Source organism: Phyllosticta citriasiana (genome assembly GCF_038021145.1).
Source record: "Phyllosticta citriasiana strain CBS 120426 chromosome Unknown IWZ02scaffold_14, whole genome shotgun sequence".
Taxonomy (NCBI): Eukaryota; Fungi; Ascomycota; class Dothideomycetes; order Botryosphaeriales; family Phyllostictaceae; genus Phyllosticta; species Phyllosticta citriasiana.
Genome location: NW_027117291.1, coordinates 92,312 through 104,937, shown reverse-complemented (window position 1 = coordinate 104,937; position 12,626 = coordinate 92,312). Strand labels below are relative to the sequence as shown.

At 57.6% G+C, this 12,626-nt stretch overlaps 4 protein-coding genes across 4 annotated transcripts; 2 read left to right on the top strand and 2 right to left on the bottom strand.

The window, feature by feature from the left end:
* Positions 1 to 235: 235 nt before the first annotated feature.
* IWZ02DRAFT_493566 (fungal-specific transcription factor domain-containing protein) lies at positions 236 to 3,555 on the bottom strand (the record flags this gene model as incomplete). Its single annotated transcript, XM_066769944.1, has 4 exons — positions 236 to 2,171; positions 2,221 to 3,062; positions 3,178 to 3,283; positions 3,335 to 3,555. The coding sequence occupies 4 exons, from the start codon at positions 3,553 to 3,555 to the stop codon at positions 236 to 238; spliced, it is 3,105 nt and encodes a 1,034-aa protein (XP_066619213.1).
* A 1,125-nt stretch (positions 3,556 to 4,680) lies between these two features.
* On the top strand, positions 4,681 to 6,268 carry IWZ02DRAFT_76130 (phosphopantothenate-cysteine ligase). Its single transcript, XM_066771189.1, has 2 exons — positions 4,681 to 6,110; positions 6,188 to 6,268. Exon 1 carries the CDS (start codon positions 4,819 to 4,821, stop codon positions 6,058 to 6,060), a length of 1,242 nt encoding a protein of 413 aa, XP_066619212.1. The 5' UTR covers positions 4,681 to 4,818; the 3' UTR covers positions 6,061 to 6,110; positions 6,188 to 6,268.
* A 1,618-nt stretch (positions 6,269 to 7,886) lies between these two features.
* Positions 7,887 to 10,018, bottom strand: IWZ02DRAFT_477127 (uncharacterized protein). The gene is made up of 2 exons (XM_066769044.1): positions 9,201 to 10,018; positions 7,887 to 9,139 (listed from the first exon to the last, which is right to left on the bottom strand). The coding sequence occupies exons 1-2, from the start codon at positions 9,801 to 9,803 to the stop codon at positions 8,012 to 8,014; spliced, it is 1,731 nt and encodes a 576-aa protein (XP_066619211.1). The 5' UTR covers positions 9,804 to 10,018; the 3' UTR covers positions 7,887 to 8,011.
* A 340-nt stretch (positions 10,019 to 10,358) lies between these two features.
* Positions 10,359 to 12,043, top strand: IWZ02DRAFT_75872 (uncharacterized protein). The gene has a single exon (XM_066771187.1). The coding sequence runs from the start codon at positions 10,580 to 10,582 to the stop codon at positions 11,876 to 11,878; it is 1,299 nt and encodes a 432-aa protein (XP_066619210.1). The 5' UTR covers positions 10,359 to 10,579; the 3' UTR covers positions 11,879 to 12,043.
* Positions 12,044 to 12,626: the final 583 nt, after the last annotated feature.

The following is a 12,626-nucleotide window of genomic DNA, read 5'->3' as shown; positions in this document are numbered from 1 at the left end:
TTTGGCATGTAATGGAATGACAGTGATAGTCCGAGACTACTCCTACTACTACAACAGAAAGGGTGAGTGAGTAAAAGACGGAGGAAAAGTGACAGACGGACAGACAGACAGACGAGAAGCTAGCCAGCAATTCTCTCAAACCGGCCGCCACAAACTGCCCCCACAGCCCACAGCAGAAAGACCATGCTGTCAAAGATATCCACAACGACGAGACGCCCACTATACCCAGCTCAACTCAATTCAAATGCCTCTCCACCCCATCGAGCCCGTCCCGCTCCCTCTCCACTCCCTGCACGTGCTCCAGTGCAGCCGCTGCTTCGTATCCGTCGGCCAGCGAGTGCGAGTGCGAATTTGAGGGGTCCATCGAAGACGAGGCGTCGTAGGGACAATCCATGTCACCGTCAGCAAAGTCGTTGTAGGAAAGCTGATGGTGCTGGTGCTGTTGTTGCTGGTCTGGGTGTGGGATGTGTTGGTTTTGCCTGTGCTGCTGCTGTTGTTGGTGATGAGGCTGCTGGTGTTGGTGTTGATGGTGCCGATGATGGTGATGATTTTGTTGCGTGGAAGAAGGCACCCACGGCACCCGCGCAAACGCCGACATGTGCGTCTGCCCAGCGCCAACGTACACGCCTGCCGCGTACTGCGAATGCTGCAGTGCGGCGCCATCCATCTGCTGCAGCTGCTGCGGCGCCAACAGCGGCCAACCAGGCGCAAGGTGCGAAAAGGGGTTGAACTGGTCGTGCGATGTCTGCCAAATGAGGTTGCTCCAGGTCGGGTCTGGATTGGTCTCCCAGGGCTCGCCGGGGCCAGCGCCAAAGGGGGTCGTTGTCGCGGCGTTTAGGGGCAAATTGAAGGCGGCGGCCGGGGGAGCGGCGTGCCGCCAGACGTCGTCCAAGTGGTAGTGGTTTTGGTGGTGGTGATGTTGGTGCTTGACCGTTTGGTGCGTCTGCATGGATTGGTTGAGCGATACGCCATGCTGGTCGCGGTGCAGCTGGCCAAAGTAGTCGGCCGATTCGGACGTCTCGGCGTAGTCCTGCTGCTGGCCGTCGTCGCCATCGAGCTCCACGTCTCCCGCTGCCTGGCTCTGCCAAGTAGATGGTCGCGGCGTTGCGAGCGGCGATTCAACGTCAGACTGCCTTGCCTGTTTGGTAAACACCATTCCAGCGAATTCGTGAATCTTGCTGTCTCTGGACGACTCAAAGCCTCTGAATTGCTCTCGAATCTGCTTGTACGCACCGCGCGCCGTGGCGTTGCCCATGTCGGCCATTTTCTCCATCCAGCGGATCAGCTTTTGCAGCACGGCGAGAATGGCATCGCGGTCCGCCTTGGGCTCGGACATGTGGTTCAGCTCAAAGGCGAGCTCCAGCATGAAGACGGTGATGGCTTGCATAAGGTGGTGCACGATACACCACCAGGGCCCGTTGCAGTACAGCCACAGCACGTCGGGTTCGGCGCCGTCGGGGAGCAGGTCCGCCATGCTTCGAGCTGCCCTGACGCACTCACGCGACCGCTCGTCGTTGACCACTTTCGAATGCTCGCCAATGTTTTTCATGCGCACATCGATGCGGCACAGACACGGTCGGTTGAGCAGGATTTTGGTGCTGTAGAAAGAAAAGCCCAGCAGCGTCCGCTCGCGCAGCGTTGCGGGCGTCGAATTGTGGTAGAACTGGTATTTTGGAGGAAGATTCGAGTACCATTGGTCAATCTCCTTGCTCAGGGCAACGATGGAGTCGCGCGCCGCTTCCCAAGACTCGGTCACGGTCGCTGCAGAGTACAGCTTGACAATGGCTTTTTGTGCAATCAGGCCAAGTAGGACGTGGTGACGAAAGCAAATGGTCATTTGGACGTCATCCATTTCCGAGTCCTTGATGTGCATGCCGTCTTTTGGATGGCGTCCCTCTTTTCTTTCCCGGCCATCGAGACTCATTCTGTCCAACGCTGGCGACACATTGTCTCGTTCGAGCGGAGTGGGAACGGGGACGGAAGCAAACAAGTGGTTGATGGCTGGTGGGCGCCCAGTAATCTCGCAGAGAACGTGATCCAGCCGATGGAGTGACCACCACACGCAAACCCGCTTCTCCTTTTGCACAGTCGGGATGGACGGCACCTCGGTCCGGAGGTGCATACCAAGAGCGACAGCGTGGCGACAAGCAGAGCCAACCATGACCCAAGCTCTGCATTACGGTCAGGAACACAGACAGATCAGTCATCGGGATAGAATACCGGCTTGCCTGGCCGATGGCCAAGTAGTAGAATGAAATGAGGGCAAGCACCTGAATGCCCTGAATGTCGGGGTGCTCCAACAAAGTTTCCCCATTGAAACCAAGATGACGCGCGCGAGTAAAGTATATGAGGTGATCGCGTTCATCGCCTCTCCAGGGCGCCTCCGCGAGGTGAGAAAATCTAGCCCCAATGGCAAATACGAGATTCAGAATGGCGCGCCACTTGGCCGGCAGGTTTTCGGGGTTGCGCGAGCCCAGATATATTTCGAATTGGTTCATGAAATCAGACTTGCTCAGCGCAGGAAACATGCCCTGAACATTTTTCATGTAGCACTCGCAAATGTTGGTCGCCATTTCCGCAGTGGGCAGCTCGTCCTTGTCAACGTTGGACAGTAATAGGACATCTTCTTGGTCGGCGTGGTAATTGTAGTCGGAAACCCGGTCCTGAGGGCGATATTCGGGCGCATGACGTCGTCCCATGGCCTCCAGACGGTCCTTTTGCGCTCGCTCACCGTCGCCGGCCGTGCCAAAGACCTGACTCCCGTCGCACTCGTCTTTTGTCTGCGAGTTTTGCACGTGGGCGAGGCTTTGAGCCCAGGCAACTTCGGATACTTTGCCAATGAAGCCAGTTGCCCGCGTCTGTTCGGTTTGGACCAAGTCTTCGCCGACGAGGTCGACCGACCTTTGAGAGCCCACTTCGGCAGATACCATGGCCTCTGGATTCTCTACCCGCCCCATGCTGGGCGAGTGCGATCGCGGCCGCTTGTTGCTGACTGAGACGCCGACTGTGAGGAAGCGCTTCTGCGAGGCCGTCGAGGCCATGGAAAGATTGTCATCCGGGACCTGGGTGTACGGGCTGGTTAGTGCTGCTTGGCGAATTCCTTTGTGGAAGATTCTAACAAGATGCCAACATGCTGCGCCTGACGGCGTAGTGTGTTGTAGCGGGGCAGCACTCTACCTCTAGCTCGAGCGACTTGATTCTCGAGCGAATGTCTGAAGGTAGATGGACAGTGGCAGAAATGTCGCGAAGGAGCTGCAGCATGCGGTCACCGCGCTCTAGGCCCCTGGGAGCGTCAGCCTCGACGGAGGCCAGACAGGCCAGGCTGGCATCTCACTTTTTGTGACGCTCTCGCTTACCGTCATTGTAGACGCAAGGCAGTTGGAGCTGGTCACAATGGTCACATGTCGGCTGCCTCCCACTGCACTTGATCTTTCTCGAGCGGCATTCGGCGCATGCCTTGGCGGTCCTCTTCTTGTCGGTCGTGACGGGAGGAGTGTGGGCTCGATGGCGCAAAGGAGGTATCGCGACCTTGGCAGAGGTGGACGGGGGTGCCATGCTGAAAGGAGACGGGCTCTCGTTGCTGACTTGGCTCATCCTGACGGGCCGGACCGTTGGAGGGCTGTGCTAGGTCAAGGTGCTGAGGCGGACGGTTCTTGAGAACGAGTCTGGACAGCTGGATGAGGTCCGATTGGTGGCGCGGTCGAAGAGTCGAGCAAGAGCCCTGCTCATGACGGGACTGTGAGCCGATTCTTCTCATCATCGCATTCTGCCATCTTACCTCTTTGGCCTACTTGTCAATTTCGACAGTCAGTGACGAAGAAAGAGCTGGCCAAGGCCGACCATCCACCAGGGAGACGATGGGTTTGACAGCGAGGGACGAGACAGCCGGGCACAAAGGCCATCCGGGCAGAGTACGCAGAATACAAGCAAGCCCTGAGGAACAACATGTCGATGTGGATCTGGGTGCTCACGTGGTACCGAGAGGGTCAAAAATGGTGGCAAAGGGAGCCGACGGGCGTCAGGCAAATGAGTCGAGTCGAATGCAAGTCATCGAGAGAAATCAGACGTTTGACGGGTCAGAGCTGCCGTAGGACATGCGAGCTGTGAGATGAGGCTCAGATTGGTGGCACGGGGACGCGGGCATTGCTCCGGACTTGGCTTGGGGCAGCCATGATGGCTGAGACGGGGCGAACAAGGACAAGGACAGCCAATTTTCGAAGCCGGACAAGGCTGAAGATGATCCGAATCGTATGTTGGAATAGACTCGACGACGAGCAGAGCCTTATTTTTTGCGATGGATGTTGGGGGTGGCCAGCAAGCGCTGGATCCGAAAAAAGAAAAAAAAGGGCTCGGAACAAGGTCCGCTGCCAACGAGATTCGCCACGTCACATGACTCGGCTCAACACCTCACGTCTCACTCTGCTACCTCAGGTATCCTACCTACTCACCACCAGATCCATCAGCTCGGCCAGTTTCCTTGAATTGCTTTTCAAATTTAGCATTCTGTTAGTGAAGGGCACATTGGCTGGCTCAGAAAATTGAGCTCCAACAGCAGCGCAGCATGCAGAACTGACACAAAACAACCAGCCAAGTGTCGACGAAGCATCAGAACCCATCTCCAACCACCAAACAGACCATATCTACATCCACTTTTGGCTGCATCCTTTTCTCGTGCCGCTCCGCCGATCCGTCATACGTCTAAACCTCGGCCCGGCAAAACTGCCGACACGACTCCATCCATCTCCAGGTCCCACGGCAGTCATAATCAAGCCCAGCCCAGCATCATCTCTTTCCAAAGAAGAATACAAGAGAAACAAAATGGATCAACCGGCGCCCTCGCCCACCCCGGCAGCCGCCGAATCGCAATACTTTAGCCTCAACCCGCCGCCCGCCAACCTCTCAAACCACCTCACCCTCGCCCGCGCCTTCATCGAGCGCCATGCAGCCGAAGGACGCCGCGTCGCATTGGTCACATCAGGCGGCACGACGGTGCCGCTCGAAGAGCAGACGGTGCGCTTCATCGACAACTTCAGCGCCGGCACGCGCGGCGCCACGTCCGCCGAGTACTTTCTCTCGCAAGGCTACGCCGTGATTTACCTGCACCGCCAATTCAGCCTGCTGCCATATAGCCGGCACTACAGCCACGACAAGCGGTCGTTCCTGGACTTCATGGCCGAGGACCCGGCCACGGGGACCGTCGTCGTGGACGCCGTGCATCAGTCCAAAATGCTGCGCGTTCTGCGGCAGTACAGCGAGGTCAAAAGGGCAAACACGCTGCTCATCCTCAGTTTCGTCAGCATCACGGATTATCTGTGGGAGCTGCGCGAGGTGGCCAAGCTGATGCGGCCGCTGGGCGCCAACGCGCTGTTTTACCTGGCGGCCGCCGTGTCGGATTTCTTCGTCCCCAAGGACCGCATGGTCGAGCACAAGATCCAGTCGGCCGAGGAATTCTCGTCGACCACGGCCGGCGACGCGCAGCAGTCCAACGGCCCGGCCAAGCCTCCGCCCGCCGCTCGCACGCAGGGCAAGTCGCTCATCATCGACCTCGAGCCCGTCCCCAAGTTCCTCAAGCAGCTCGTCGACGGCTGGGCCCCCGACGCCATGATCGTGTCGTTCAAGCTGGAAACGGACCCGGCCATGCTGGTGCGCAAGGCCGTGTACGCGCTGCACCGCTACCACCACCACCTCGTCATTGGCAACCTGCTCAGCACGCGCAAGTGGGAGGTAGTGTTTGTGAGCGCGGAAGAGGACGACGCGGGCGAGGGAGCTAAGGATCATGCGCGCACGGGCGAAAAGTGGATTCGCGTGCCGCGTAGTCGGCGCGCGCGCAGCGCGTCGGGCATTGAGTCGTTGGTTGGTAAGGCGGCGGCAAACGGGCAGCCGGCGGTAGCCGACGTTGACATGGCCGAGTCGATGCAGCAGCAGCTAGTCGAGGAGAAGAGCGCTGGCGACGAACGCGAGGCGGGTGAGCCGTCGGTCGAGATTGAGAGTCTGATTGTGCCTGAGATAGCGAGCATGCATAGGCGGCTGATTGAGAGAGCGAGGGCGCGGGCGGAGTGAGAGAGTATGGGAGGGAGCGAGGGGCTGGGGAAAGAGAATGCAGGAGTCAGGTGAGTGAGTCGATGATGGTGGCTGGCTTTGAGAGGTGATATACGACCCACGAAGAGGTAATTTGACATGGCCATAGATACAGCCATCTCAAATCGCACGGCAGCAGCGATGCCGAATGAAACAATGAATGAAGCAAATCAACGAGCAATTAACAGCCACCATCCTCTACCTTCCATCCACAACCACCACACCACAAACCCACCCACCTGCTTGCTCCCTTGCACAGACACGCACCCACGATCCACGGTCCATCCATGACACCCCCATCCCGCTAGCAAAAGTCGTGCATGAAAACTACATCCGCATGCCGTGCTGCAACAGCGCTACCCACACGCCGTTCCTCTCCGCATCTTTACCGTTCCAACATTATCCTTCCTTTCATTCCCTCCCTCTTTCCTCCCCTTTTGTCTCCTTCCTCCCCCTCCTTCCTACTTCTTCTCTTCCCTAAGATTCGCGTTGCTCTTCCGCGCGAATCGTCACGTCTTTCTCCGGATTTTCCCTCACCTGCTCTGACCATAACATTATGCATGCATGCGCAGATATGCATGCAGATATGCAGTGGACAGGATAGGACAGGACTGGACTGGACAGGATAGGACTAGACAGGTGACTGGCAACATTAGCTACCTTAGCTACCTTACCCTAGCCACCTTAGCTACCTTAGCTACCTCACCTTAGCTACCTTAGCTACCTCACCCTAGCTACCTTAGCTACTACAGCTACCCTAGCCACCTTAGCTACCTGCGAGAGAGAAAGAAAGAGAGAGAGAAAGAGAGAGAAAGAGAGAGGGCGGGGAACGCACGTCTAATAGTAGGAACGCGACAACAACGCCTACTACCGCTGCCGACACGATTGCGCAGTTACGCACAGAAGTTGGGGGAAAAAAAAAAAAAATTTTAAAAAAAAAGATGGACAGGTAGACAGGCAGAAAGACAGGCAGATAGACAGGCAGATAGACAGGCAGATAGACAGGCAGATAGATAGGCAGATAGACAGGTAGGCACGTAGGTAGGTAGTCAGATAAATAAACACACTTACTTCTGTTGTCCTTCTGAGTCTGTGATAGGCGGGTGAGAATGAATGGTATCAATGTATAAATGTACAAATATACGTACCCATCCCTCCATTCAAAGAGATGGATACTAGATAGATAGACAGACAGACAGACAGACAGACAGACAGATAGATAGATAGATAGATAGGTATGTAGACAGATAACACAACGACCTTATCTCAACCTACCTACCACGCATTTCAGGCATTGAAGTGCGTGCCTTAGTGAACAAAACGCGCCCCGATGCACGCTCATTGACTTGTTTGACGTGGTGGTCGGAGCAGAGCACCCACATAGGCAGCCAGTTTCCGACGAAGCCAAACACCAACCACCTTTGTATGAACGACAGACAAACAGCTTTTCCAACGATATTTGCACAATTTCTTGTTTGTTGGTTGATTGATTGATTGGTATTCAACTTTTGATAACCTTTTTCTCCTTCCTCTTCTTCCCTCTCTTTCCTCCCTTCTCCCACTCTTTAACCTATCCAACAAGCCAACCCCCAGCTATCCAATCCCCTTTTCCTTCCTTTCCTTTCCTCATCCCATCTCAGTGGTATGATACACTGTACTTGACGTGTCGTGCCATCATTCAATAAAAAACCAGAAGAAAACCCCCATCCGTCCGCCATTAAACACCGTGTACGGTATGATGATGCGATGATGCCTGCAATGCGATGCGATGCGATGCGTGCGATGCAAAAAGAGGTATCAAGAAACGGAAAAAAAAAAAAAAAAAAAAAAAAAAAAAAGAAACAACGATGCGAGTAGAGAACAAAGAAAGCATTACCACCACCTCACATCACCCCCCAACTCATGCTTCATCTCAACCAAGACAACGAGACATCTAAGCAGAGCCGCTCTGTTCAATGTCCTTGGGCTCGGGCAACGCCTCCTCCTGGTGGATGCTGCGACCGCGCACGCCACCGGCGGCCTCGGGGTCCTTCTGGATGCCGCGGCCGCCAGCGTTGAGGTAGAGGTTGTCCGTGTTGGGCGCGCCGTCTTGCTTGAGGCTGCTGCTGTCCCACTTGGCGCTCGTGATGGGGTTGACGTGCAACACGTACATGGTGTCGATTTCCTCGAGCGAGCGGTCCTTGGACTCGATCAAGAAGAAGTAGACGATGAAGAAGAGGGCGAGGCAACAGCCGCCGAAGACAAGCCCGTACAGGTAGTCGATGGCATCGGTAATGTAGGGCGAGAAGAAGGAGATGAGGAAGTTCCAGAGCCAGTTGCTGGCCGTCGCGAGCGCCATGCAGATGGCACGGTAGCGGGCGGGGTACAGCTCACCGACAATAGCCCAGACCAAGGGGCCCCAGGTGGTGGCGAAGGCGCAGATGAAGAGACAGGAGAAGACAATCATGACAGCGCCGGCAGCCTGCTTGTTGGAACCATCGCCCTCGGTCAGGATGAAGTGGCCGACGAACGAGTAGATCAAGAAACACATGACGGCCCAGGCGGCACCGGCCATGAGCGACTTGCGGCGGCCGCAGTTCTCGACGATCCACAGACCGGCAATGGTAGCGACGACGTTGACAGTGCCGAGAATGATGGAGGTGACGAACGAGTCCTTGAGGCCAGTCTCCGCGAAGATGGTCGTGCCGTAGTAGAAGAAGAAGTTGGCACCGGTAAGCTGCTGACCAGCCTGGAGGACCATGCCGAGCAGGGTGCGGTACAGCATGCGAGGGCCGGTGAAGATTTCGTACCACGGGTGGTGGCCACCGGCGCGCTCGGCCTGCAGCTTCTCCTCAATGTCTTCAATCTCTTGGTTGACAAGGGGGGCGTCGGGGTCGCAGCCGTTCAGGCGGGCCATCTGGCGGCGGGCCTCATCGACGCGTCCCATGCGGTAGGCCCAGCGAGGCGACTCGGGCATGAAGAGGATCGAGGTGCCGAGCAGAATGGCCCACAAGCACGACAGGCCGTTGGGAATGCGCCACTGGGCGCTGTTGGAGTAGTCCTTGTGGGTTCCGTAGTTGATCTGGAAGTGGTGGGTTAGCAGGAGTACCAGTCAAGGGACGGCGGCAGGTTCTGCAGCTTACCATGTAGGCGGTCCAGATGCCAAGGGTGATGAACAGCTGGTACGAGGACACGACAGCACCACGGATGCGCCTGGGAGTCGACTCGGACTGGTACATGGGAACGCAAGTGGAGAGTGAGCCGATGCCAAAACCAGCAACGAGACGGCCAATGGCAAACTGGTACCACTTGTCGGTCGAGGTGATTTCGATGATGACACCGACGATGTAGAAGAAGGCCGAGAACGAGATGGAGTACTTGCGGCCAATGCGGTCGGCCATGGGAGCAGAAATCAGGCAACCGAGCAGAGTACCAATGCAGAGCAGACCGACAATGGTACCCTGGCGGGCGTTGCTAAAGGAGCCGTTTTCGCCGAAGCGAGCAATGAAGTCGGTTTCTTGCATGAAACCAGAGATTTGACCAGACTCGTAACCAAACATGAAGCCACCGACCGAAGCAATGGCACCTAGCAGGACGGCAATGGCGGGGACCTTGCCATAGCCCTTGGTAGCGTCGTCGCGAGAGGCATTTCTGGTGGGGGAGTCATTGGGGGTGGTGGCCTCGGAGGTGTGCTTTTCGGGGTCGACGTCGTGAGACGCCTCCTCTTTCTTGGTGAAGAAGCCCATGATGGAAGTGTGAAGGTTGTCAAGTGGAGAGGGAATTGAGGGACGGTGGGCAGCCGGGGAAGGTTAGGGTTTTATAGAGGGAGGGAGGATGATGTCGTCGGACGAGGTCCGTCACGGGGGGCGTGCAGACATGATGTCCAGATGCCGGGGCTCCATAGCTAGCATGCACTGGGCACAGCATCCGATGGCGTGTCGGTGGGGGGGGATGCTACGTGAGAGAGCGAGGGCGAGGGCGAGGGCGAGGGCGAGGGCGAGGGCGAGGGAGGGCCAAGGCCAGGGACAGGGGACAGGGACGCTGCTCCGGGCCAGGCAAGAGCGGCAGAAAAATGGTTGAGACCCACCCGGACCTCACTCGAGCGACGGGCAGCCGAGAAAGCGCCCACGAGCCCCGAGCGAGAGATGGCACCACCCTTGCCCTTGGCCTTGTTCGTTGGACGGGGACACTGCTGGACCACCGGTCGATAGCGCAGTGATGGCGACTAGACTGCGACTAGACGGCGACTAGGCGCGGGATGCGGGATGCGGGATGCGGGAGAGCGACGTTGACATTTGATGTTTTGGTGTGTGTGTGTGTGTGTGTGTGTGTGTGTGTAGGAATACAGCGGTACCCGCACCGCTCTACCGCTGCCGGCGTCCTTGGCTGACGCTCCCGTGATGATGGCCGTGCGAGCCGCTATCGACATGGACGACCGGCAAGGACAACGCAACGACAATCATCACCATCACTCCTGTGCTTTGCAACGTTGTGAAAAATTGATTGTCTGTCGCAAGGCTGAATGATTCCAGGAAGTCCAAGGCACATGACTCGCAAAGAAATCCAGTCAGTCAGTCAGTCGCATCAAAGGCCGGGTACGGGTAACCTACGAGTGGCGGCCAGGTCAGGTCGGGTCGATGCATCTTCCAGAAAGGAAAGGGCAGGGCGACAGGGAGGGAGCTTGGCAAAGTGGCCTGCGAGCGAGTGTTCTTTCGAATCCAGAAAGGACCGACGGCCGCCAGCTCAAGTCGACGGCGTGCCTGTGCAGTGCAGCGCACAAAACAAGGCGGATTTGCAATGCAGCTGGCGAGGCCGTCGTCGATTGTTTCGTTGTCGTTGTCGTTGTCGTTGTCATTGTCGTTGTCGTTGTCTTTGTCGTCGCTGTCGCTGTCGCGGTCGGCGCCGTTGGGCGAAACCCGGGCGGGCGAGCGCCACACGCCACACGCCACAATGCCATCAGCGGCTGAAGCGTGACAGCCGGCAGAGCGGGAACCTCCCGTCAGTCGCCCGCCCGTCACCAGACGCCTCAACTGCCGTGTTTCCTCTGACCGCTCTCCCTGCCGCCCCCAAACCGACTCTTCTCGAAGCTCCAGTCACTCCACGTATCGCCATGATGCTCCTGCACTGCTCCCCATGTCTGTGCCTTGTCCCCACTCAACTGCGGCGCCGGTCCACGGAGAAATGGCGGAGAGAGACGAGCAAAAAGTGGAGGTTGGAAAAAAAAAAAAAAGAAAAAAGGGAGGTCCCGTGGCCCACGTTCCAACGCTCCAACGACACGCTGCACTCCAGGTTGCCGACTCCAGACTTCTCCTCCTTCTCCAGACGACCAGCGGGCAGGCTCCATCTCTCGCCCCCAACATCCCCCCATCCGCCCCCCATCACTCATCACCCATCACGCCGCTCTCTCGCTCGCATGCTGAACACCAACCCCCATCTCTTGATGATTGTGACTTTTGACCCGACTCGTCCGACCCTCTCGAGACTGCCGTTCGTGTTTGCGCTCCCGGGACAGCGTGCCAAACTCCCGAAGCTTCCCCATCAATGCTCATCCCCAAATGCCATGCACGACCCCCGGTGCCGGTGCCGGTGCCGTGAACCTGTGATCTCTCGTCGCCGCTTCCTTTTCTCCCTCTTTTCGGCTTGCTCCGCCCATGGCTGCAATTTGCCCCGACGGTCTTGCCTCTCCCCAGCTTTCCCAATATCCCCGCGCCTTCGGCTCAAAGGTGATACGAAGGCCCCGAGAAATCGTCTGACGACCACGAGCCCACCCACGGCGTCACGCGCGCCCGGCCTGGGCGCTTGCGGAAACTGGTTACCGTAGATGGTGCCGCCCGCACGTCGCAAAAAGAGTACTCGCGCGGTAGGTACCGTCAGGTGGCGGCCTGGTATGAGCAGCAGGAGAGAAAATTTTTCTACCCGCCGCCGCCGCGCCTGTAGCCGCCCGCCGTGTCAAGTCCGTCGCCGGCTCCACGTCGGCACGAAGGGCGAAGCCATTCCCGAGACCTGGTGGCATTCCCGTTGGGGCAATTGGCGACGCGGGGCGTTCCCCCATCGGGTAACCCAGCGTCGCATCGGATTTGCTCCTTTGGTCGGGGTCTTGGCTCGCGCGGGGTGCCTGGGCCTGGTGCCTTGACGCCTGTGTGGCCTTGTATGCGTTGCTGTTGGTCATCGACCGCCCGACACCTGTCGCAGACCGTTTTTTCTCGTCGTCTTTGCGCCGGGATCCACCGACTGCAACACGGCCGCTGCTGGTGGAGCGACCATGGTGATGGTGATGCGAGGCCTGCAGTACCAGTGCACTCGACGTCGAAGCTCGGTCCGATGACGTTTCGAGGGACTTTCTTGGCTGCCCGGCACCAGGTCAGGTGCGGAGTTCGCGGTCCCCGGCCGGGGAAATTGTGGAAATGAGGCTGCCGGAGATGAGGCCACTGGAAACGAGGAGCTGATGATGCTGATGACGATGCTGACGGCGCTGCTGATGGAGTCTGTGAGGTAAGCCGCTACAAATCAAGGAAGCAAATCCAAACAAAAAAGACGCAAGGTTGCCAAACGCGGCGATGCGTGATGAA

Coding starts and splice junctions, on each gene's coding strand:
- IWZ02DRAFT_477127 (XM_066769044.1), bottom strand. CDS start 9,803: ATGGGCTTCTTCACCAAGAAAGAGGAGGCGTCTCACGACGTCGACCCC. Junction 9,140..9,200: donor GCATCTGGACCGCCTACATG/GTAAGCTGCAGA, acceptor CACCACTTCCAG/ATCAACTACGGAACCCACAA.
- IWZ02DRAFT_76130 (XM_066771189.1), top strand. CDS start 4,819: ATGGATCAACCGGCGCCCTCGCCCACCCCGGCAGCCGCCGAATCGCAA.
- IWZ02DRAFT_75872 (XM_066771187.1), top strand. CDS start 10,580: ATGATTCCAGGAAGTCCAAGGCACATGACTCGCAAAGAAATCCAGTCA.